This window comes from Physeter macrocephalus, chromosome 2 (genome assembly GCF_002837175.3).
Source record: "Physeter macrocephalus isolate SW-GA chromosome 2, ASM283717v5, whole genome shotgun sequence".
NCBI classification, from domain to species: domain Eukaryota; kingdom Metazoa; phylum Chordata; class Mammalia; order Artiodactyla; family Physeteridae; genus Physeter; species Physeter macrocephalus.
This window is the reverse complement of record NC_041215.1, coordinates 136,013,567-136,039,267: the sequence shown is the minus strand read 5'-3', so window position 1 is coordinate 136,039,267 and position 25,701 is coordinate 136,013,567. Positions and strand designations below refer to the sequence as shown.

Here is a 25,701-nt window from a genome sequence, read left to right as displayed (position 1 = left end):
TTGGGTGACTTTGGGTGAAATTAGGGCTCATTTCCTGCGGGTGGATCTGAGGGGTCTGGAGTGGAGGCTGTTACAGGAGCCAAGGCAACACATGAGGAACACCAAGCCCGGGCGCAAAACGCAGGAAAGCTGGATCCGGGACAGATTTAGGGAACGGGGTCAGCTGAATGTGGGGCACGCGGGAGGGTGAGGGAGGAGGATGTTAGTCCCTTTACCAGAACAGGAAGGAGCCCCGGGGCGGGGAAGGTGATGGGCTGAGTTTCCGACCTGTTGCTTTGTCTGAGAGGCAGTCAAATGGACATGTCTAGCATTCGTGTATCCTGCCAACCATAATACAAGTCAGTTGCGAAAGCGGTGAGAGAGGGCAAAGATCCAGATGCTTGAATTCTAATGAAGCCACCCACCGTCTCTTGCCCTTTTGGCAAAATAACAATTTCTAAGTTTGAGCCCTGAGCATGTGTCAGGCACTGTTCCAAGCGCCTTTCGTGTATTCACTAGTTTCCTCCTGATAACACCCGTATCAAGTGGGTGCCTTTATCCCCACTTTATAGATGAGGAAAGTCAGGTACAGAAAAGGTCAGCATCTTGCCCAAGTTTACACGGGGAGTAATGGAGCCAGAATTTGAATGCAGGAATGCTTTGTCAAGAAATTGAATTTTAATTGGATGTTTGTAGACTTGCTCAATTTTATCTCCTGTTGGGGTCCAGAAGAAGTTGTTATTTTCCAGCTCTGCAAGTCTCCACATTTCTGGACTCCTTGTTTCCTTTCATTCTTGCTTGCAAACCAAGCTCATTTCTTGCCAAATGCGGCCAGGAGCAAAGGACACACCAACATTTAAGAAGCAAATAGAGGGCTTCCCTGGTGGCCCAATGGTTAAGAATCTTCCTGCCAATGCAGGGGACACGGGTTCGAGCCCTGGTCCAGGAAGATCCCACATGCCGCGTAGCAACTAAGCCCATGCACCACAACTACTGAGCCTGCGCTCTAGAGCCCACGAGCCACAACTCCTGAAGCCCGGACGCCTAGAACTGTGCTCTGCAACAAAAGAGGGTCCACCACAATGAGAAGCCCTCGCACTGCAAAGAAGAGTAGCCCCTGCTCGCCACAACTAGAGAAAGCCCACGTGCAGCAACGAAGACCCAGCGCAGCCAAAATAAATTAATAAATTTTAAAAAACACCCTTTCGAATTAAAATAATAATAAAAAAAAGAAGCAAATAGGTACACAGAAGCTCAAGGCAGTCAAAAGAGGAGGAAAGGAAAGGGAATGAAGGAAGAGTGTCAAAATACACAAGGTAGTGTAAGTGCAGCTGAGAGGAAATCTGAAGTGTCTACTGATACTCAGTAGACAATCAGGAGACACTGATGGTTTCAGTGAGAGGAATTTCAGTAGAGCAGTGGTGGGGGAGGGGTGATGCAGAGCTGAGGAAAGAACAGGACAAGAAAGGGTGGAGAAGGCAGTCAGCTCTTCAAAAGGTGGAGGAAGGAGGTAAAAGGGGTACAACATGAAGGGGAAATGTTTTAGAGACTGAGCATGTTTATAGCTGACGGGAGGTAGCTAACAAGGAAGCTGAAGATAAAAGAGAAAGAAGAGGTAAAGTCCTGGAGGCAGTGAGCGGGCACGAGGTCAAGAGCAAAGGTGGGGGACATGTTTCATTCTCTAAGTCTATATGGAAGGCCGTAAGGGTGGGAGCTGGAGGGGCCCAGGGACCACTGACAAGGGAGTTGATTCATCTCCAGCCCCCCTTGGACCGGTTAGGCAGCGGTTAGAGGGTTTGTGTTTCCAGGTGGATATAGTGAGTGTAGTGGTGAAGTCAGAGACAAGACAGCGCCCCGTGTGGCTGGCGATACCCACACACGGAGGACCTGTGGCCTCTTCACTCTTCCTAAAAGCGGTAGCAGCCACCACGATTCCAAGTGGGCTGGCCAAACAGATGCAACAGGTGCCCTAACAGGGTGTCTTAATTACGAAATCAGTGCCCAATAAAGACCAAACATTTGAGGAATGCCATCTCCATGGAAATGAGGTAGTAAATGCACCAAACAGAGCTCACACCTAAGGGAAAATAGTCATACAGCACTCAGAGTGTCTTCAATACAGGATAGGTCTACAAGGAGATAAGGGGGTATATCTTATTTTTTTTAAAAGGCAGTCATAAAACAAGAACAAACAACAATAAAAAAAAAACATATCGGGACTTCCCTGGCAGCCCGGTGGTTAAGACTGCGCTTCCACTGCAGGGGGCGCAGGTTCAACCCCTGGTTGAGGAACTAAGATCCCGCATGCTGAGTGGTGAGGCAAAAAAAACGAAAACAAAGAAAAACCCATATCGGACAGAAACTATAATAATTGAGGTTTAGGGCTTCCCTGGTGGCGCAGTGGTTAAGAATCCTCCTGCTAATGCAGGGGACACGGTTTTGAGCCCTGGTCTGGGAAGATGCCACGTGCCGTGGAGCAACTAAGCCCGTGAGCCACAACTACTGAGCCTGCGCTCTAGAGCCCGTGAGCCACAACTACTGAGCCCACATGCCACAACTACTGAAGCCCACACACCTAGAGCCCGTGCTCCACAAGAGAAGCCACCGCCATGAGAAGCCCCTGCACCACAACGAAGAGCAGCCCCCACTCGCCGCAACCAGAGAAAGCCCGTGCGGGGCAACGAAGGCCCAACGCAGCCAAAAATAAATAAATTAAATAAATAAATAAATAAATAAATAAAATATAATTGAGGTTTAAAAACAATAGAGTTGCCAGGGATTGGGGGGAAGGGAAGGATGGGTAGGTAGAGCACAGGGTATTTTTAGGGCAGTGAAACCATTTTGAATGACACTATAATAGATGTAATGATACAGTTGTGAAAACTCATGTACAACACCAAGAGTGAACCCCAATGTAACATGTGGGTGACAATGATGTGTCAATGTAGGTTCATTCGTTGTAACAAATGTTACCTTTGTGTGATGTCGATAGTAGACGAGGTTAGCCATATAGGGACAGGGTTATACGGGAACGCTGTTCTGCTCAGTTTTCCTGGGAACCTAAAACCGCTCTGAAAAATAAAGTCTGTTTTTAAAAAATCAATAGAGGACTTCCCTGGTGGTCCAGTGGTAAAGAATCCACCTTCCAATTCAGGGGACGCGGGTTCAACCTCTGGTCGGGGAACGAAGATCCCACAGGCCGCGGGGCAACTTAGCCTACGCGCCACGACTACTGAGCCCGCACGCCTCTACGAGAGAGCCCGCATGCCACACTACAGAAGCCCACACGTCACAACAGAGGATCCCACATGCCGCAACGAAGACCCAACGCAGCCAAATACATAATTTTTTTTTTTTTTTTTTTTTTTTTTTTTGCGGTACGCAGGCCTCCCACCGCTGTGGCCTCTCCCGTCGCGGAGCACAGGCTCCGGACGCACAGGCTCAGCGGCCACGGCTCACGGGCCCCGCCGCTCCGCGGCACGTGGGATCTTCCCGGACCGGGGCACGAACCCGCGTCCCCTGCATCGGCAGGTGGACTCTCAACCACTGTGCCACCAGGGAAGCCCATAAATAAATATTTTTAAAAAATCAATAGATGGGCTGAATAGAATAGGCATAAAAAGTGAATTAATGCACTAAATGCCTGAGCATAGGAATTCTCTCGGATTATTACTCAAAAGCATAAAGAGATGAAAAATATGAAAGAAAAGAAACATCCATCGAATAGTGATTCTCAACTGGGAGTGACTTTCCCACCAGGGGACATTTGACAATGTGTAGAGACAATGTTAGCCGTTGTAACTGGGGGTTGGTGCTTCTGGGATCTAGTGAGTAGAGGCCATATAAACCACCCTACAATGCACTGGATGGCCCAATCTTGGGCCAAATCTGGCCCCAAACATCAATAGCGCTGTGGTTGACAAACCCTGATGTGGTTCCGTATTTCCGCTTGGTATCACTTCCTTCTGCCTGAGGACTTTGTTCAAAGTTTCTAGCAGTGCTAGTCTGCTGGTACGACTTTCAGCTTTTGTACATATGAGAAACATCTTTATTTTGCCTTCATCTTTGATATCTTCCCTAGATAGAGAATTCTAGTTTGAGTTTTTTCTTTCAAGAAAGATTTTTCTCCACTGTTTTCTTGCTCGCATTCTTTCCAACAAGAAACGTGCAATCAACCCTTTATAAATTATGTCTTTATTTCTTGACTGCTTTTAATATTTTTGCTCTGTCACTGATTTTAAGCAACTGAGAATGTGATTTGATGTAATTTTCTTCATGTTAGTGTGCTTTGAAGCTGGTATCTGTGGGTTTGTAGTGTTTATCAAGTTGGAAGTTTGTCAGTAATTATATCTTCAAATAATTTTCTCTCTCCCCTGCTCCTTTGGGAAACTCTAAGTACAAGTTGATTGGGCTGTATGAAGTTTTCCCACAGCTCACTGAAGTTCTGAGGGTTGTTTTCTTCCTAGATCCCACCCCGTTTTTCATTTTGTTTTTATAATTGCTATATCTTCAAGTTCATGAATCTTTTCTTCATCAATATGTAATCTGTTGTTAAACCCACCCATCCAGTGTACTTTTCATCACACATTTGTGTTTTTCTTCAGGAAGCTTATTTTGTGTCTTATATTTTCCATCTCTTTACTTAACATGAATAATCTTTTCTCTACCTTATGGAACTGTTTTAATGCTCTGGTCTCTAACATATTTGTCATTTCTGGGTCTGTTCTGACTGATTTGTTTCCCCTCTAGCCGTGGCTCTTGTTTTCTTGCCTCTTTGCATACATTGAAATTTTGTATTGATTACTAGGTATTGTCAATTTTATCACTACCTTCTAGGGTGCTGGGTATATAGTTTAATTTAAAATTTTATTGAGATCCTTGTAGGTTTAATGCAGTTGTAAGAATGATACAGAGTCCCCTTACCCAGTTTTCCACAATGTTAACACCCCTCCACACTATAGTAATCCATTCTGTAAGTCTTCGTCTTTGGGTGTATTGGACCATTTACATGTAATTATTAAATGGTAACAAATCTTAAATCTACCATTTTATGATTTGCTTTCTGTTTCATCCGGTTCTCTTTTTGCTTGCCTTCCTGTGGGTAATTGAACATTTTTTAGTTTTCCATCTTAATTTCTCAATAATGTTTAAAAACAGATATAATTCACATACCATAAATTTCACCCTTTTAAAGTGTAAAACTTAGTATTCACAAGGTTATGCACCTATCACCATCTACTCCCAGAACATTTTCATCACCCAGAAAAGAAACACTGTACTCATTAGCATTCAGTCCCCTCTTCCTCCTCACCACAACCCCTATCAACAAGCCACTTTCTATAGATTTGCCTTTTCTGGGTGCTTCATACAAATGGAATCATACAGCATGTGGCCTTTTGTGTCTAGCTTCTTTCAGTTAGGAAAATGTTTTCAAGGTTTCAGTCCAGGTTGTAGCATGTATCTCAGTGATTCCTTTTTGCTGACGATTACTATTCCTTTGCCTGGCTATATACCACATTCCGCTCTTCCATTCATCACTTGATGGGCATTTGGATCGTCTCCAGTTTTTGACTACTATAAAGGACGCTGCTCTGAGCGTTCATGTACAAGTTTTCACGTGGAGATGTATTTTCAGGTCTCTTCCTTATACGATTAGGAGTGGAACTGCTGGGTAATATGGTAACTTTATATTTAACCTGAGGATTCCAATTTCTCAGCATCCTCAGCAACATTTGATGCCTGGTTGTTTTGTTTTTAATTTAAAAACTTTTTTTTTTAATTTTCGCCATCTTTGTGGGTGTGAAGTGGTCTTGATTTGCATTTCGCTAATGACTGTGATATTGCAATTTACAGTATGTATAGTTCATCTTTGTCCCTGTTCCTAGTACACAGAGGAGATTAATCCAGTCCTGTTGCTGCATCTTAGCCACAAGCACGAGTCCCCTCTGTCCTGTAATCCTCTGTCTGCAGATGGCTTTTGTCTCTGTTGTCCTCGTCTGCATTCTGGGAAAATTAATCAAGTTTGTCTCCACGTCATTGCTCTGTTTTCCCAGGATCGGTCCTGCCCTGTACTGTTGTGCATTTATTATTATGGTTATAGTTTCATTCTGTTGCCGTTTCATCTTAGCCTGTAGTCTCCTTATGAATTTTTGATTCCGGGTCAAAGGCGCCGTTTACTGCGTTTTCCTAAACATGTGGACTTCTTTTCCCCTGAAAAAGTTTCTTTAAATCCTACATTTCATTCCCAGCGTCATGTTTATCCTGAGTCTGCTGGATATTGTTCCTTCTTTTTCTGCAGGATTTTCCACGGAGCCGTTTACTCAAGCTAAGCAAGCAGTTCAGACATGGCATCTGTCAGCTGCAGGGCAGGCGGCCTGCCGGCCCGTGCGGCCTGGGCCCGCCGGCGTGCCCCGTCTCCGGGCAGGGGCCTGTCCTGAGCAGGCTCGCCTCTGGTGGACTCGTGCTCTTAAACTCCTGCTACATCTACTCAACGTTAAGTCATCACATCGTAAGAACCTCCTCAGTTATTGCCGGATGACTGAGGTGAGGCCGTGCTCCAGGTCAGCTCCAGGCTGACCAACGCCCGGGACTGGCAGAAATACATGTGCGAGCAAGCGTGGACCACTTCCTTGGTGCTTCTGGAAGCCTGGGCGAGATGAGGACACTCCAGAACTGCCCATCCGCCCGTGAGACAGGCTTCACGGGGGGCACCACCTGAACTGCATCCTGAAAGGAGCCCCAGGAGGGAAGCTCAGAGTCTCGGGAGAGCGGGCCTCACCACAAGGTGGGAAAGCACTGCTCTGAGGCCAGGGTCCCCGGCACAGTGGCTGGCAGGGTGGACAGGCCCAGTCACAGTGGGCTCCGTGTGCCAGGCCCAGGTGCTTCTTCCGGATGCGTGGGAATACGTGGCACGGGACGGGCTGTTGCAGCAAGCCCTCCGGCAGCACGTGAGGCGGCTGCCCCACGTTTGCTTTGGTCTCGGCCGGCTGTGGCTGGGCCCTCCTCCGCTGCTGCCCTTCTGCAGAGACTGTGGTCCGTGTCACAGCCCGGTCACTGGCCTGGCGAGACACCAGCGACCACACGGGTTCCACAGTCACAACGCTCGCCCGGGACACAGGCTTTCTCTGCTCAGACCCTAACTTGAGGCTGAAACCGCTTCGGAACAGGCTGCAACAAGGCTCTTTCTCCCTAGCGCTGCCCCCAGCTATGGCTCCCAACCTCATCCTGGTTGGGGGAAGGGAGGACGCAGGTGAACAGGGGTGCTGAGGTTGGAACAAATTTTTAAAAAGAGCTGTTTGGTAACGACCGGCTTAAGGGACAAAACAATCTTTGGCCATCAAGCACCACGCATCTCCTGGAAACGACGCGTCGTGCGGAAGGTGAGGGCTGACACCGAGGCGTTGAGGATCCAGCGCCAAAAAATACAACACAGACGAGTGAGTCCTGCCAGGCGGAGAGGAGACCCAACAGGCCTCTCTCGGGTACCAGAGCAGGGGGAGCATCCCTGGATGTGACCTGTGGGGGGCCACACGAGGTGCCCGCCCATACACAGCCAGTGCGAACCCTCTCTCCGGGCCCCTGGCCCCGGACCAGCATTTGTCCTGGACTGCAGTGCACGGGGCCTGTCCGTAGTCTCCCCTCCGGCACCGCGAACTCTTGGGACATGGATTATTTCTTCCAACTGGCCGTAAGTTAAAAACCAAACCAAAGCAAAAGGAACAGTGAATTTAATGGAAGAACTCTGGCCCAGTGCATTTGGCAATGAAAAGTGAATGAGACCTAAGATGGATATTTAAAAAGAGATTATAATTCAGTTTATACAGCTTGACACGAATAAACAGACATTCTTAACAATGCAAGGTCCCCAAAGGCCTCTATCACGGAGTTTTTTTGAAGAACTTTTTTCAAACTACAATTCTTTCAATCAATCAGTTTTGGTAACCCATGGAACCCCAGCGCATGAGCGGTAACTTCAGCAGGTTATGATATGGACCCCTCTGCACTGGCCCCTCCAACCTGCTGGATTTGCTTGAGGCTGGGCCATGGGAGCATGGGGAAGAAGGGTGTGACAGGTTTTCTCATTTTCTGAGTTCTTCTTTGGCAAAGGAAAACATTATTTTACTAAAACTATATATTAGCATCTTACTAGACACTTTATTCTGTGAAGAATAATGAACTTGTAGCAAACCTGACTTTCCAAGATTAAACATTTTTAAGTGGCTGGAAGTGAAACAACCCCGGAACAGACCGCACCACCTGGGAAAGGGTCTCATTAAACCTGCCATTGGTGGTTAGTCGTTTGTTTGTTTGTTTGTTTATTTATTTATTTATTTATGGCTGTGTTGGGTCTTCGTTGCCGTGCGCGGGCTTCTCATTGCGGTGGCTTCTCTTGTCGCGGACACGGGTTCTAGGCTCGCGGGCTCTAGAGCGCAGGCTCAGTAGTTGTGGCTCGCGGGCTTAGTTGCTCCGCAGCATGTGGGATCTTCCCGGACCAGGGCTCGAACCCGTGTCTCCTGTGGTGGTTAACATCCTGTTGGACTTTTTATATGAAAACTATTCTGCCTGATCTGATACTCAAATCAGCAAAAAGTCCGATGGTAACAGGAATTTGGTTTTTTTCACAGCAGTTCTTTAAAGAAAGAAGGGTGGGGCTCACGGAGCAACCCAGGGAACAGTGCGATTTGTCCCCTGAAGACACGTAACACATTGTGGTGACCACCGCCGCCTGGGAGTTTGCCCTCCGAGATGATTTTGCTAAGCTCCAGCATCCAGCAGGACTGCTGAATCCGCTCCTGCTGCCCTAAGACAAAGACATGCTGCCTCTGCCCCCAGATGTCCTGAGCGCGGCCTGGCTGTGGCCAAGCCACGGGGAAGCGCGCTGTCGCCTCCCGAAGTTGTGAAGTCTTCCTAGGCGAGTGTGCAAGCCCCGGGAGTGTAACGAAAGGCAGAGGAAGATGTGCACGGACACCGTGGAGCACTGAAACCGCAAACACGAAGGGACGTGTTCCTCTCAAAGACTACATTCAAAATGGTTCAGCTACTGCAAATGGTCTGAACAGGGCAATGTTTTAACATGAAGTTTGTACTGCAGACTTCTCCGGCCACGTGCAAAGCCCGACTTACCTGAGGTCGGTCGATCAGACAAGCAGGCCTCTGAGGCTTTCAGTGCTTGGAGGTGAGGGCAGGTAAAGCAGGGCATCTTGTGAAGCTACCCATAACCCACAACACACCGCTCCCTGGGGCCAGCATTCTGCAACAACGCGCAGTGGCTGAAAAGAACACACAGGAGGTGCGAAGACCAGGACTGCAGGGAAAGAGGAGACACAGAGCCGGGAGGTCAGTGCTCAACACGCAAGTTACACTCGGCCCAGCTCCTTAGAAAGGCTGCAAAGGAGGTAGCCTGCAGGTGGTGTGTTTGCGGGAAGGTGAGAGGCGAGATGGGAGCCTTCTCCTTCTGAGAGGGCTATCCTGGGGAGCTGTTTCCTTCTAAGTGTGCCTGAAAGACACGCAGCTGACATACCCCATCTTGAACAGTAGAGGCGTGGGGATCCAACTGATCTTCAGAGTCAGAGCTGTGCCACGGCTTCAAGCCCCAGGCCTCCCCACCCCACCCGGCCCAGGGCTGGTCTGGTTGGCCAGCATCCCACCCCCCAGCAAATCAGAAACCATCAACTGTCTCTGGGCTGGTGGGGCACATGGACGGCAGCCAGAAATGTTACTTGGGCCTAAGAGTGCGAAAAAGACCCCAGGGAACCAAAAGTCCTGGAGGTCAGTGCCCGGCAGCCACCACCGGCCAAGCCCCCAGCACAGTACCCCTGGCCCACGGAGATGGGCCAAGCTGGGTGGGCTCCTTAACGAGATGGGAGGGGGCAGGGAGGTAAAACGCCTCTGAGATCGCCACTGGACAGAAAGGGATGACCCAGTTACGTGGAAACGTCATTTTTGAAGAACTGCTTGACCCCTGATAAGCAAAGTATTTTTCTATACTGTGTGAGGTCAGAATTAACAAGGGACCCTCTCCCCTTCAGTCTGGTCCAGAGGGCACAGTCTTCACCTGCATCACACACGTTTCCATTTCACTACGGGCGCTGCCATCATTTCCTCCACCTCTGTCCGCACCACCAGGGGAGGGTGCCGCCGGGAGAGCTGGGGGATGTGAAATGACTCGGGCTAGAGCTGGCAGAGAGCAGTGCGCCCTGGGTCACAGGGGCACCAATCAGGCGTGTGGACAGCCAGCTGCTGCCCTCCTGACCCACCTAGCAGAGGATGGCTCTGAGGCCAGTTGGTGAGTTGAAGTATGTGAACTGGAGCGCCCCTCCCAGGGTGACTGTGCCTGACAGGCTCTGGGCCACAGAGACGCCACCATGCCCTTAACCAGCCCCACCCTTCCTGCCCTGCGCACCCGACGGAGTGGCCCATCAGCCGGGGTCACCCTCCAGTCTAGCGCGCGTGATTCCTGGTTACAAACGGGAAGCATGGCCCGAATTCCTCCCCCGCTGATCTCCAGGACAGACTGATCTCATAATCTGGGATTATGTTATAAATGAAGAAAAACAAGCCAGACGGGGTAGCTGGTAGACGGGGGAATCCAGAGGCCTACGGAGGCTGTCAGGTAAACTGGAGCGTGTTAGGCGAGCAGCAGACGAAACCATACAGATATTTACTTTGCATTTGATTCCAAGGGTTCAGATGTCGGACGCTGTAATAAAGCCACTCGCCTCTCCTCGGTGCTCTGACTCTGAAGTGCACTGACCTGACCCGGGAACGGCTGAGTGGTGCCACTGATTCCTGGCCCCCCAAGGCCTGGGAGACTCACCCCCGAGACGGGGCCCAGAACCAGAGGCACTCAGAAGGCCACAGGGGCGGTCTCCGTGGCATCAGACATTGTTTGGGCCGATTCCTGAGGTATCTCTCCCGTCCCCAGAACACGAGGGTCTGGGTCTCTTGCACAGTGGCTCACAGACACATGACCAGGGCAGAAACACCAAGCCCCCGGCTGGGCTGCGCTCCAGCCAGTTTCCTCTGGGCGGCATGTGAGAAAGGGCTCCCTGCTATTATTATTATTTTTTAATTCATCCAGATCTAGCTTCAAAGGGTCCCTAAACTTCTTTGCCCCATCTGGACCTGAAAACAGGAGCTGATTTTCAAAAGCCAAATTCTCATTGCATTTGGACAGAATGAATACTGTGTCTTTTATATGTTCTTTGTATTTCTCTTCAATAGTTGATTGACCCAACATCTTTCTGTCTGCTCTATACAATGAAAATACAAACTAAATGAGAATAGAAAAAAATAATTAAAGCATTAAATTGTACAAATTACAAATCTGTTCCAAAATATACTTACATTAAATAAAATACGCATTTCAGTAAGAGATCTACAGTGAATGACTATGCATTCAGGGAAGCTTCACGACATCTAGGCAGGGCCAACATTCGTGGAAGGAGCTAAGAGAATTCGCATCCAATCACAGTTTGTAGCGGGTTTCTGATCGCCAATCTGCGAGCTACACTGAGCACATCATTAGCATCACCTGTGCAGGGACTGACTGCGGGGAAAGGGGAGAAGCAAGCTCTAGCCTCAATGCTGAGTTCATCACAACTTCTCGAGAATCTCATAAACAGCCTATACAGTAACAGTTTCAAAAAAGTAAACATGTTAAGGTAAGCAGACAACTCTTTAGAATCCCAAGCACATTTCCTGGCTGTATTTACGTGGAACTCTCTGTCTACAATGGGCGGTCGTGAAGAGGTTCTTCCTCAGGACAGCATGGTCGCAGGACTGGGATGGCCCAGCGGGACTGAGGGGAGCCGAGGACGGGGAGGAGACTCCCTTCTCGTTTCAGCTGGAGACAAACTGGTGACGCACAGTCCACGGCCCCGCAGTCCTCTCCTCCTGTCATCTGGCGTAACGCTTAATGTAGTCTTCAACTTTGTTCCGGAAGTCCTCCTGTGGGGCAAGAGGACCAGGCAGAGAGGAGGGAGAGGGGGAGTGAGGCAGTGCAGGGGGCGACACTTCGGGAACAAGCTGCAGCCCCCCAGCCAAGGACCCCTGCCAGCTCTCGGGAGGGTGTGCGGGGGCCGGCCTCCAATCCTCCAGTCGCCAAGGTGGCAGGAGACTCAGAGACCCACGGGGCTGAGTGCCATCTCCCTGCCACTCTGGGTGCCGGGAGGGGACGCAAACAAGCTCTGGGCGGGAGGGAACCGAAGACACTTCGTTGTGCGGACGGGGAGTGTGAGATTCACCGGTGTGGTCAGGGTCACGATGTGGGTCAGGCCGGGACTCTGGACCACAAATGGGCATGAGCCTTGGCTGCTGCTCTCAGGAAGACCCTTGTGTCCTGATCTGTCTCTCCAGGACCCTGCTACCTATGGCCCAAGTGCAGCCCGCCATCAGGGTGACCACCCTGCCCGAGAGGAGAGGTGGGCTTGCTACAGAGGGCCCTCCTTGGGCATCAAGCAGAGGCCACCTGGGGGCCTGGGCTGATCCCTCAGGTGTAAAAACGCTGTATGGATGCAGGTATATCCCACGCCAGTGCGGGCGGGAAAGCCACCTCAGACCTGAGCCAACACCCGAAGTGTGTCCCTAGGTCTCTTCTCTCTAAGGTCAGGAGCAAAATTCCCTGGACTTGCAGGACTGGGAAGGGCCCTTGGGACTGTCTGAGCTACGAGTCACTTGGAGCCTGTCCACCTCAGAACACCCACCCGCATTTGGTGGCGGGACAGCCTGTGACCTGAAGGCGGGCTCTCAACCCTCTCACTCCCACCCACAGCTGCACACAGGGTCCCAGGCTTCAGTCCCATCCGGCAAAGAGGCACAGCCCCGGGCCTGACGCGCACTCTCTGGTGGCTGCCCCGGGCCCTGCCTGCTGCAGGGGCCACCCTGGGAGGCGTGGGCGGAACGGGCCTGCTCTCCTCGGCCACGCTGAAGTCACTCTTTCAGGGCGGGGCAGGTTCAAGGAAAGGGGAGAAGGGGACACCTGTGGTCGCCACCAGGTGGCCCAGGACTGTGCTCAGAGGCTCCCTCACAGCCGTCTGCCCGCAGCCAACACGGGCCTCACAGAAGCCCTGGCTGCCTTTAGCGAAACTCTCACAGGGTCACCTCCACAGTACCCAGCTGCCAACATACCATCGGCTCCCAGGGAGCCGCGCCCAAAGCTCCTGGGATGTGGAGTGACGATCCCACAGACACCCCGACCCCTCAACGTCTGACCCAGGACCACACGTGCCTCAGCTCAGCCTCAGTCCCCTTGGCTCTCGTCAGTGAGAAGACCACAGACTCTGGGGCCAAACCACCCGGGTTCAAATCTTGGGCTCCGCCCCTTCCTGGCAAGTCTTTTACTTCCTGGTGGCCCTGCTCCCTCAGCAGCAAATCAGGGGCAAGAGTCCCTCCCTCGTGGGCTGTCAGGGAAACAAATGTGTCTGGGAGCAGGTAGGACACTGCCTGGCACCTGGAGGGCCACGCAGGGCTGCTGCTACTACCATGTCACCACTGCCCTCCTGCTGCCCTGCCCCAGTCACACGGGGCCTCTGAAGCATCCATGAGCACCAGGAGAGCAGTCCTGCCTCAGGGCCTTTGCGCTGCTGCTGAGGCCTCTGGAACACTCCTCCCTGAGGTCCACTTGCTTCACAATCGGCCTCTACTCACACCTTACCAGAAAGGCTTTCCCTGAGAACCCGACACAAAGCAGCAACACCCGTATCTGCGAAGCACAATAAAATGAAGTCTGCCTGTAAAGCTGCACGTCTCTTCCTATTTCATACAAAGAGCAGGAAACACCCTTCCGAGAACAATAAAAAGTACACAATCGTAACATGTTTCTCCTCCGGGCTCTATAAGGGTGTTCCCTCCCCGACAAGGTTTAGTCCACAGGGGCTACAACAGTTCGTTAGTGCTGAGTGGGGACACGTGTGTCGGGGACAATGACAATGACAGGTGGAGTCAGAACATGAACCGAGCCTCCTGGGGGCCCGCCTGCAAGGCCTGTCAGCATAGCAGACAAACAAAGGCTCCTCCCCGCCAGGGCCGCCCCAGATGGCTGACTGCCGCAGGTGGGCCAGCGGCGAGACCGAAGACCTCAGCCACCTCCCGACCTGCTCAGCAGGACGTGGCCTCCTCTGCCCGCCCAACCAGAGGCACCCGCTGACCCTCCGGGGCCACCGCCCGGCTCTCTGCTCCCTGCGTGCCGGGACATGTGCTGGGGGGCCCTCCTGCCTGCCCTTCAGGGCCCTGCTAAGGCAGGCTGTGGTGAACACCACACGTGGCACATTTAAAACGCCCGCACGCGCTGGCACACAGTAGGTCTTACATGAACAGAAGCAGCAGCCCTCAACATTAAGCACGGTATTTAGAACCAACGTGATGGCCTTTAGAACGTCGTATGTTCAGAGCCGTGTCAGCTGATCCAACAGCGTTAGGTGGCTGACTCCTGGGCGGGGCAAGGATTCGCAGGGAATGTGGCTCAGAAAACGAAACGTGAGGTCCTATGACTAAACGGAGTCAGCGCCGCCGTGCTGTCTGCTTAGGCCCGACCAGCTCCGAACAACCTCCAGCAGCCTCGCCTCAGCCACGCTCGGCCGCCTCCCGGGCTCCTGCCCCAGACCCTGTGCCTTGTGCGCGCACGCTGTAAGGATGTGTGTACGAAGGGCATTTACTGCAGTGCTATCTGTAGCTGGAAAATAATCCCGTGGAAAAACCTGAGTGCCCAGCCATAAGAGAATGGTTGAGAAAAGTACGGTAGAGCCACACCACGGGATATTCTTCCACAGCTCCTAAAATGAACAAGTGATAGTTTATGCACTGACTTGGAGGGAAATAGCGAAAATACACGAACAACGACAACAAAACAAACACGACCCCATCGCTGTGGGCTCGCGTGCGCCTGCGCTCCGGGAAGGTGTGGAGGGCGGTCAGCCCGCTGGGTGGTGGCGGAGGTGGGCGGGGGGGTGGGGGTGGGAGTCAGTAACACCCTTCATTCTCCCTTCTGTGCTCCTACGCCGTCATGCGGTAAAGCGACAGCCGCCTGTTGTAGATCACTCATACTGAGCTCTACCAGGAAACCACACCTAAAAACACTTTTGTCTGACCTTGGGTCAGACACTTTTCTGAGACCACTCACCTTTATTACAATACATCAGTCATAAATTGCTTTAAATTCTAGTCCCATTTAATTCAATGGGATTTAATTCTAGTTAAATTCTAGTCACCGTTCTCAATTTCATACTTATTTAACCAAGGGGCGGTAATTATCTTTCCAGCAAATACATCAACCTAGAATATTCCTGTGACTAGCTTACCTTGTCCCGCAAATGATGTTCTGCGGCTTCGATATTCAGTGGGTCATCAAAATTCAAAAGATCCTTGAAAAGAGAGACACTCAGGTGAACGACGGGGAGAACCTGCTTCTGCCGCGGCAAGTCTTCGTTTCGTGAAGCAGGCAACAGAAGCCCCTCGGCAAATGGCAGAACGCCCAGAGAGCTGAAACAACTCCCGAGGACTAAAGTTCCTCTTGACGTAGGAGCACTGAATGTGAGCTACTTTTTTCAGAATGCTGATTAACGGTCCACCGAAAAAAGGCACCGATGTGCTTACTCACGATTATCCAACGTTTGGTGAGGAAACAGCGTTCACACTCATTTCTAATGCTAGTTTTGATACTTGGGGAATGACAAACCACTCTTATTATGAGCATTTCTAAATAAAAATCCTATTAAGTTTTCCTTAAAAATTCATTTTCTCCTTTATGTTGTGACTAACAACTCTGCCTTCGAAGTCTATGTTTCTATCCTGACTTTGCCCAGCCTCTCCCTCCACCTGTAACTCCCCTCCACAAGCATGGCACTCACAATCCCGTAGGAAGGACGTCTGCAACCCGACCTGACAACGCAGGATGGTACCACTGGGGCCAGTGCTCCCTGGCCCCAGGGAACCAGCACCAGAGCCTGTCCACCTTAGGAGCGCCCTGGAATGCTACTCCCCACCACCCCACCCCAAGAGTAACAACAGATTTTAGATCGAAGACCATGTCTTTTCTTTATGCTACCTATTCCTCTTCTTAAAGATCAGGGTAGAAACATTGGTTATGATGAGTCACCGCTTTCCAAAGCCAATGATGGATCATTGCAAAGACAACTGTATTTCTCCTCAGGAGAAATGTTCAATCTGGGGATTGTATTCCTGATTTGGAAACAAATATGGGTGTGACCAATATGTCACAAATACAGCCAGGAAAAATTATAAATCTCTATGATCATTAACAGCTGGGAAATTAGTTCCAAGTCCCAGAAATAGGCAAAAATATAAAGCACGTATTATATGAGAATCCCAGTGCATATAAAGACTACACCAGACATACAGAATTCTTCATCTTCTTTACCATATATTTTACCTAAAATGAACATGTGAGTTGGAATAACCATGATAGACTTCATTAGCAGGTCTGGTGGGCTCTTTAGGATCTGGAAGGTTTGGAGTGCTTGGAGAGATGGGGACCCACCAGATGTCCTTCAAAAGAAAAGCAGCACAACTGCCAGGCAGGTTTGAAATCACGCTCCAGCCTCTGCATCTCCAGAAGTAAAACTTCATTCACTTCAATGGAAAAGCCCAAAACAATCACAACAAAACGGCTGAGACCAGCAGAAAACTGTCCAGATGGCCCGGTACCCCTTGGGTATCGCCTTCTCCTGGAGATTACGGCAGGTCCTGACATCAGGAGGTGTTACCAGACCACCTGGTGACATCAGCCAAGAAGGCGGGGGGGCAGGCACTTAGGGGTCTCCTCTGAGGCTCTGCTCTGCTGTTTTTTACTGGCTGAGGACGACAGGGTGAGGGGGCAGTCCCGCCGTCCTGCGGGCTGTCCAGGACGGGCTCGTTTTCATGGGGGGACTTAGGTTTTACCAAAAGTAGCAGAGATTTTTTTTTTTTTTTTGCCCAGAGACAGATCCCTGAAGCTTATTTCTTTCAAAGCTTCTTTATGATAAAAAAGCCAAAACTCAAAGGAACAAATAATACTATATAAAAATCCAAATACCAGCTTTCCCCCTTTCCCCTTCTCCTATGCCTCTTCCCGCCCTCCAGCCCCTGCCTGCGAGGTGCTGTTCTCTGAGGACAGCAAACTTCACTGATTCAGAGAATAATTCTAAGGTTCTGGGTTTGTGAAAAGCCTAAAGGTTGGTGACTACACACTCCTTCTCCCAAACTGGGCCCCTGGGAGCGAAGGAAGCTGTGGACTGGCTGCCGGGGAGAGCGGACGGTGTGAGGTGGGCCAGGCGCTCCCAGAGGGGCCTGCGTGGAGGAGACCACGGCGAGCGGAACTGGCCCGCGGGCCCCGGGAGCGAGGCAGCCACGACAGCAGGGCGGAAGCGGGGATGCTCTGCTCCCGCCCCTCCCGGCCCCAGGACCTCCCAGAGTGTCGCTCCAAAGCCCCCTCAGTTCTTGTCTCACTGCTCTTCTGATTCACAAAAGTGCCAAAGAAAAGAGGGGTTCAGTATGCCCACGCTGCTGTTTTTGATTCCCGCATGTTATCCTTAATGTGATCTTTAAAACCAGGAGACAGAGGAATCAAGAAAAACTTGCGATTCTGGTCAACATACTTACAGTAAACAAAGAGTTTAATCCCCAAACAACATCCTGAAATGAGAAAGAAAGACGAAAACAAGTTTCAGGTGGGGATGGTCTCTAAGAGATGAACCAGTTAAGTCAGCATATAGTGGAGGAGGTTAGCTTTCTGCAGGAGTTATTTTAAAAGGTAGGGCCTAGAAAGTCAATCTCAGGCTCCCCCTTGCAACCTGGGGGACAGCATCCAGCGCAGCAGCTCTGTTACCAGCCATTGCTCGCTTTTTGTGCACTTGGCACAGACTTAGACCTACGAGTGGTTTTAGCTGGGACAGCGTTTATAATCCATGCCTGACTGAGCCAAAGTGGACATGTGTGGAAAAACGTTACGAGAGAGAGAGGCAGGGAGACGGCACGTGTGATACGCCACGCAGCTCTCAGAGCTTCACAGACAGGCTGACTGGATGCCCACGGCCCTTTCAAGTTGAAAGGTGGGACCATCAGTGTCAGGGAAGCAGGACAGGCACCAGGGAAGACGGGCCTGGCTCAGAAGACCCTGCCTTTGTGCTGAAGTGCAGGCTGGGAACACGGCTGCCCCCAAACCCGGTCCCAGGCGATCGCTCTTCTGGGCAGCATCAATCCCTCAGCAGACAGGCAGAGGCTACGACCGTGTGGAACCAGGTCACTACTCAGTCAGAGAACATCGACGGCAAAAGTCAGGTAGCTGCTTACTACTAGGTGAACACTGGCCAGAAGTCCTGACTCCTTCTGATAAAAGGTCAGGCATGGGGAGAAACTGCAGGTGCCTATGGACAGCACCATGGAAAAGCCCTGAGGCGAAGCACAGCCGGCGGCCTCACGTGGGTACCCACGACACGCACCCCTGAAACCCACTCAAGCCACGTTGGAGAAGCAACTGGGGCCACTTATTTAGTCCCTGTGGCTCCCCTTCCACCCCCTGCCCCGGCAGAGGGGCCCCCGTGCAGCACACCTGGCTGCACCCTGCCACCCCTCCTCTGTCCAGTGTAACTCAGAGCAGACACAGAACATCCAGCCTTTCCCTCCTCCGTCTCTACCCATGCCTGGCGAGTCTCCGCTGCTTAAAGGGGGAGACAACTATCAAAGACTGGGGCGAATAGCAAGACAAGGGTAGAAACAGTAAACCACCGAAGCACAAATGGTAAAGGGCAGAGGGGAGAGGAGATGACCCGACACCCTAATCCCCGCCCCCAACCGAAGAGAAGTGGGGACAGAGGAGCTGAGCAGGGCCAGCGCTCGGCCAGCAGCCCCAGGCGGGCGGTGGCGGGCGAGCAGCGTGGGCCCATCCACCCATGCGGATGGGACAGCGTGGACATCGCTGTCCTTACAGGAGGCTGGTTGCCGACGGAGGGGCATCCGGGGAGGCTGTGGGCAAAGGACACTCTACCTTCAGTGTCCTCGTGGGGGCCCAGCCGGTGCCGTCAATCGAATGTTCTCTCAGTAAACTGAAACAGACACAGAAAGGCACAGCGGTCAGCGGGGAGCAGCCTCCAGTCCCGCGAGCTGCTCAGCGTGATTTCTGTAGGAACGGAGGTGCACGTCTCATACAGTCCGTCTCTCCTCTGTGGCTCCGCAGTTTCCTGCGTCGCTACAGAAGGCCTTCTCTGCCTCGCGCCCGTACGGGTCCTCCAGTCTAATAGCGAGTGTTATTTTTATGTATTGTACGCTCAGCAGGGGAAAAGCATGCTTAAATCAGAACATACAGAGCGCATCTGTCAATTTAACATTCGGAAAAGGACGGTGACAACAATGACAGCAGAGCTTCCTGTTTGTGTGTCAGCAGGACCCAACACTCACCCAGTGCCCCAAGACCAGGGAGGGAGGGGTCCCACGCTACCGAGGAGAAACCAAGGCACGGGGCAGCACCCGCGCCAGGGCACACGCCCCCAGATGGAGCTGTGGACTCACACCCACGTGAGCACCTACAGCACGTGGTTTTAACGGCTGTTTAAAAAATGAAAGCAGATCAACACAAAATTCTGGAAGGTGCTCACCCGTGGTGGGAGGGCCATGCTCAGGGACGGTCACGCGGGCTCCAGGGGTATATGCGATGGGAGCTGACCTGAGAGTCATTTTCATGACTGTTCTATCAACTGCAAATGCACAGCACATACTCTCATATAAATAACCATTCCATACTTTGAAAAATTACCACTTACTGCCTAGTTTCCTGCTGGTAAAAAAAGGAGCTTGGCATTGTTGAAATATAGCACACTGTTGCTTTCACCTGAACCTAACAGCTCCTAAGCTAACACGTCAATATGAGGCTTTCCAGGTCATACTTGTTACTGTTAAGAAAATTTTTGAATCAGAACACGTTCAAATTCACAAAAATCAACGACGATCAGGAGAAAATACAAATATGCAGAATTTGAATCAATGCCATAATCTTAACTGCCCATGAAGATCTGTTAGAATAAATAAAACTAACCTACAGCTTACTTCGAGCACCAAAAAGAAAACTCACATCACGTACCCTACTCCCATCTACCCGGGGGACCCACCCTGCAGAGGTATCAGTGAGCTGTTGAGATAAAATCTCTACACCTTTTGAATAACTTTTTGGGAACCAACTGCCCAATCCTGGTGGTTTATATGATCCAACGAGAGACTTCTTTACTAAGACAGGGGAAAGAATTATTTCTGATCTAGCTTATCCTTTTCCTTTATAGACCTTATTGCAATTTTAGCTATACACTTGCTTGTTTACTTGTTTTTTGGGTTTTTTTTTGGCGGTACGCGGGCCTCGCACTGTTGCGGCCCCTCCCGTTGCGGGGCACAGGCTCTGGACGTGCAGGCTCAGCGGCCATGGCTCACGGGCCCAGCCACTCCGCGGCATGTGGGATCCTCCCGGACCGGGGCACAAACCCGCGTCCCCTGCATCAGCAGGCGGACTCTCAACCACTGCGTCACCAGGGAAGCCCCTGTTTCCTTGTTTAATGCCTGTCTCCCCACCAGCTGGCAAACCCCATAAAGCAGAGAACGCAAACTGCTCCCCACTGTGTCTGGGTTCAACCAACATTAGCTGATGGAAGGCAGGCGGGCAGACTGGCCGACCAGTCAGCGCCCTCTGAGCTTCCCTGTCAACAAGCACAGACAGAGCAGGAGGCCTCTGCCCCTGGAGGCCAGGTGTGCCCATGTCTGGGGGCCGCAGATCTGGGCAGGGTGACACCATGGAGATTCGGGCCCAGCCTGAGCAGATGGCAGTCCCGAGGGAGCTCAGGTGACAGCCATGTGGCCATCAGAGAGGGTACAGGCAAGGGGACAGGGGATGCCCCAGGGACTACACTGGAAACTCGGGCTCTAGGAGAAAAAAATCTGAAGTGCAACCGCCGGGTTCACGGCCCTGGTCCCTCTAATCCCACAGACATAGCACTGCTGGCCCTGAGCCAAGAGCAGGGTATGGACCCTTGGTGGGAGCAGGGCAAGTCTCACTAAGAGAAGCAAGCACCCCTGTGACTAGACCAGGCCCCATGGAGCGCCAGGCACGTCATTTCCTTTATTCAGGAGATGCCATGAGTCGGCTGTGCCCAAAACCATCACTGGACACTGTCTAGTTTTTCACAAAGAGGTAGTCTTTGTACATAAACCTGGCACATTACTTCCCTCAGTTAAATTCCCAGAGGTGCAGCTGACAGGTCCGAGGGTACACACAAGTTAAGTGCAGGCCTTATGGCTGAAGGACCAATGAAAGGTGTACAGATACGTGCACCCTGCAGTGGAACGAGGGAGCCTGTTCTCACACACACTTTGCTTTTGTATCTGCCAGTCTGAGAAGTGGTGAGTGGTGTCCCCTTGCTTCCACGTGTCCTCTGATCACCAAGGAGACTGCGCATCAAGCAGATGCTTACCACCCACTGTATTTCTCCTTCTATGAATCACCTACTTGTAGGCAATGCTCGTTTTTCCAGTGGATATGTCCCATCTTTTTCATATTGATTGAAAGGACTGTTTACATACAAAGGATGTAATCTTGCTGATCTTTTCTCTTTCAATTTTTTTTTGTATTTTTAATTTTAATGTGGCTAAACCTATCAATAATTTTCCTTTAAAGTTTCTATCTTTTGTAGCAGGCTACCATCCGTTAAATTCCTATTATACTTTGCTAATAATCTGATTTCTCAGAAGACTGTAAAAGTGAGTAGAGAAATGCCCTCTCTGGACCTAATTCTGACCGGAGAAGGGGACGTGACAGGAAGTCGAGTGTGGGGAGCCCCCAGGAGAGTAGGCGCAGGTGAAAAGCCTGGGGAGACAAGGCCGGACCAGAAACCACTTAAAATCTGGACCTGAAGATCACAGATTTTTTCTGCGGTACGCGGGCCTCTCACTGTTGTGGCCTCTCCCGTGGCGGAGCACAGGCTCCGGACGCGCAGGCTCAGTGGCCGTGGCTCACGGGCCCGGCCGCTCCGCGGCACGTGGGATCTTCCCGGACCGGGGCACAAACTCGCGTCCCCTGCATCGGCAGGTGAACTCTCAACCACTGCGCCACCAGGAAAGGCCAATCATAGATTTTTAAAGTTTCAATACTTAAAGGACAGATACTTAAAAGGGAAGATGACTGACTTATAAAGTGTATTTTTAACTATCTTTTTTTTTTTGGCGGATCGTGGTTCCCCAACCAGGGACTGAACCTGGGTCCTTGGCAGTGAGAGCATGGAGATCTAACCACCGGACCACCAGGGAATTCCCGTTAACTATCTATTAAAAAATGAAGCTGATGTGAAAGAAAAGGGGGCTCCACATACAAAATAAAATGGGGAAATGAGTCCTAATCGTCGTCCTCGCAGGGAGAAGCAGTCACAGTGCACGTGTGGGGAGAAGAGGGTAAAAGGACAGGATACAGAGGCAGGGCCTGAGGAGGGACTAGATCACAGTAAGAAAGCAAAGGACACGCCGGAGAAATCCTGTCTGCCTGCTCTCCAGGTTCCCGCAGTCCCGAAGCTGGCAGTGGTGGGGCTGGGGCTTGGCCCGGGGGTCCAGCACCAGAGCCCCTACAAGTTAACCTCACTGCCCTACCGGAGAAAGCGCAAGACGCAGAAAACTAAAGCCCACAGCTAAATTTACTGAAAAACGACAACCACCAACACCCTACACAGCTCCTCCACTTCTCTACGTTAGTGACCAGCAAGCTTAAGAGGCAGGAAGTCACTGGCCCCTGACCATCTGCCATTGGAAGGGTGGGGACCCAGGCACAACTGGGAAAGCCTATCCTGCTACGAAAGTGCTCCTGTGCGCATCAAGACTATTTTGGGAAAGAGAAGACATTTAAATACAAGTGCTTGGGTCTTCTGAAGCCTCCCATCCACATTTCCCCCACCCTGGATTCCATTACTCATATCTTCCCCTCTTAGCTAAAATCAGCCATATGGACGGAAAACGGTACGGGCCCTCAGAGGGGGGCACCTGGGTGGACTGCAGAGGCCGGGCTGGGATGGGGAAGCTGGGAGGCCACTCCAGTTACCTGAGTGCAGCTGGAAGCCTCCCTAACCTTGGCCCGGCCTCAGAGTCTCCTCTCGGGGGAGATACCATGTAGAAAAGCCCATCACTCAGCACTTCCGTGCTCACAACACGGAAGACGGGAATGGAGACAAACTCACCTGAGACATATCTCGCCTGTCTCTGTGATATTGGGGTGCCAGATCCGGGTCAAGCATTTCACTTTAGGAGGCTGCAACACAGAAGGAAGAGATCACAGGCTCTCCAGAGCCTTCCACGTACCCCGCCTAGTGCCCTGTCTCACCGCTCACTTGGCTCATCAGGCGCGGGCTCCGTCACGCCCGCAGCAGTGTTTGCACACTGCACGCACCGTGCTGCTCTTGCAGGTAAAGCCTGCCCGCACCCCTAACAGGACCCCTCTACGGGCCCCGGGGCTGATGGCGGATGGTGCCAGCGGCCGGGCTTCTGCATCCTCTGACCCTGCCTGGGCCTAGGCTGTGCAGCAGGAGCCACAGTGCCCTCCGGGGAGGAGTTCTGCACCCTCCAGGTCCCACCGCCTACAGGAGCGCACGGCCTCCTTAGTGCTACGTTGCTGAACTACGGCTGAAATACTGCTCCGCGCAGCAGCGCTGGGTCCCTTTGTGGGTGCTTCTGAACGGCACTATTGTCATTTACTTTCTTCTAGATGCAAGTCCTAGTCCACTTTATACTTAAAGGAGGGAGAGAGAATGAAAACAAGTACATGGGAACAAGGCACATCAACATTATTTAGGATGAAGCATGTTCGGATAAAATTGTTCTTTTAATATTACTCTGTTTTAAAAGCAATCCATACTCATCTAAGAAAAAAACAAAAAGGAAAGATATCTATACATAGAGAGAGAGATATATAAAACTCTACCCAGAAATAGTCTCTGCTAATACCTGATGCATATTTTGGAGCCTCTTTTCTAGGCGACACACACAGGTGTGTGTGACGCACGTTCATTTTTCTTTACAGAAGTAGGGAAATGTGCCATACATTTCTTTTCCACGTTTATTTTTGCCACCATTTCAGATGACTTTGGGCTTCTGTGCATTCCGCGGTACAAGCACTAGCATTTAACAAGCCAGTTCCCTATTATTGGATGTTTAGGTGGCTTCCCACTTCCACTACAAACCTGCTTAATCAATGCTGTCTTCATTCGCATCCACATGAAATATTTCCCCAGGATGAAGGCCAGGAAGGGGAGGGGCTGGCCAGAGAGCAGGCTGCAGATTCAGCGCCAAGTGCCCTTGCCTCCAGAAAGGCTGCGAGCCCACCCCACCTGCAGCGGGTGCGCCCCTTCCCCAGGCCCAGTTCCACTGCGAGGTGGCCTTGCTTTGAGGAGCCTGACAGTCGCCTCACAGAATCTCACCAGACAGGTCATCTCACAGATACGAAATCTTCGTCACCAAATTTTTATCTTTGATACCAATCTAGAAAATATTTCACCATCCAGATCTTCTCCTGTACCATTTCTAGTACTCTAATAGTTTCAGCTTCTTATTTGTATAAAACAAACATATTTTTCAGTACCCTCATAAGTTTTCTTCCTGATTTCAAAACACCATGACATCAGAATGTCAAATGTCATGTCACCTAGACTCCCCCAAATGATTAATCCAACCATGCAGATGTAGGCATCTGAGGATTACAGAATTTAGGTTCAGAGTGAGTTGAAATCAACTGAATATGCTAACTTGCTTTTCTGCAAGTAAATAGGAATGCATTCGACAGAAGGAATGCTAGCACAGCCTGCACTTTCAGCAAGGCCTTCGGGCTGAAGAGGGAAGGTCAGCGTCACTGGCGCTGTACATATTGGTAAATCTCTCTAAGGAACACGCTGAACACAGGTATTCTACTGGGTAGACCGCATCACCGACTCAGTATCTGACGGGACTGAAGGCTCACCCCCTCCCTCCTCTGAGGCCCCAACACACAGTCGCCCCGCCTAGTACCCACTGCAGCTCCAAGGGTCCGACTGCACTTGCCCCTCTCCTCCTTGTCCCTTCACACGGTCCACAGTTAGATGTTGGTGCAGCCGCCTCCCTGGCCAATGGCCCTTGTAACAGCGGTCCCCCACAAAGAGAGCAAACCTCTGCACCCGAACTGTGGTCCTGGATTCTGACAACACTTTCCAAACTGAACCATTCTTGTAGACCCTTACCACCCCCAAAGCAAGACCAAGAAATACCAGCTCCACCTCCTAACTCAGTGGTGGCATGACTAGCCGGCCCATCACACAGCTAAGGGTTTGGTATGTGACAGAGACTGCAGTGCAAATCAATGGGGAAACAGGGATTCTTCAGTGGACAACTGGCTAACCATTCGGAAAAGTACACTCAGATACTCACTTAGAGCTTTATTCCACATAAACAACACAGAACTCTAAGAGGACTAGAAAAAAACATGGATGAGTTATCTTGGGGTCTGAAGGCCTGTTCTGGGGGGGTTTTTTTTGCGGTACGCGGGCCTCTCACTGTTGTGGCCTCTCCCGTCGCGGAGCACAGGCTCCGGACGTGCAGGCTCAGCAGCCACGGCTCACGGGCCCAGCCGCTCCGCGGTATGTGGGATCTTCCTGGACCAGGGCACGAACCCGTGTCCCCTGCATTGGCAGGCGGACTCTCAACCACTGCGCCACCAGGGAAGCCCAACACAAACTTTTATACAGC

At 51.2% G+C, this 25,701-nt stretch overlaps 1 protein-coding gene across 5 annotated transcripts in view; it reads right to left on the bottom strand.

The window, feature by feature from the left end:
• Positions 1–11,174: 11,174 nt before the first annotated feature.
• UBE2F (ubiquitin conjugating enzyme E2 F (putative)) overlaps positions 11,175–25,701 on the bottom strand; it is a 53,607-nt gene continuing 39,080 nt past the window's right edge. For 2 of the 5 annotated variants that reach the window (XM_028483011.2, XM_028483004.2), the window contains 6 exons: positions 23,169–23,239; positions 18,959–19,016; positions 17,575–17,607; positions 15,276–15,338; positions 14,634–14,750; positions 11,175–11,928 (listed from right to left, as the gene is read on the bottom strand). In XM_028483011.2, coding sequence (XP_028338812.1) covers positions 11,878–11,928; positions 14,634–14,750; positions 15,276–15,338; positions 17,575–17,607; positions 18,959–19,016; positions 23,169–23,239 — 393 coding nt within the window. In that variant the 3' untranslated portion in view covers positions 11,175–11,877. The remainder of the gene's footprint in view (positions 11,929–14,633; positions 14,751–15,275; positions 15,339–17,574; positions 17,608–18,958; positions 19,017–23,168; positions 23,240–25,701) is intronic. The other 3 variants (XM_024124483.3, XM_024124481.3, XM_024124480.3) reach the window with 2 other exon arrangements.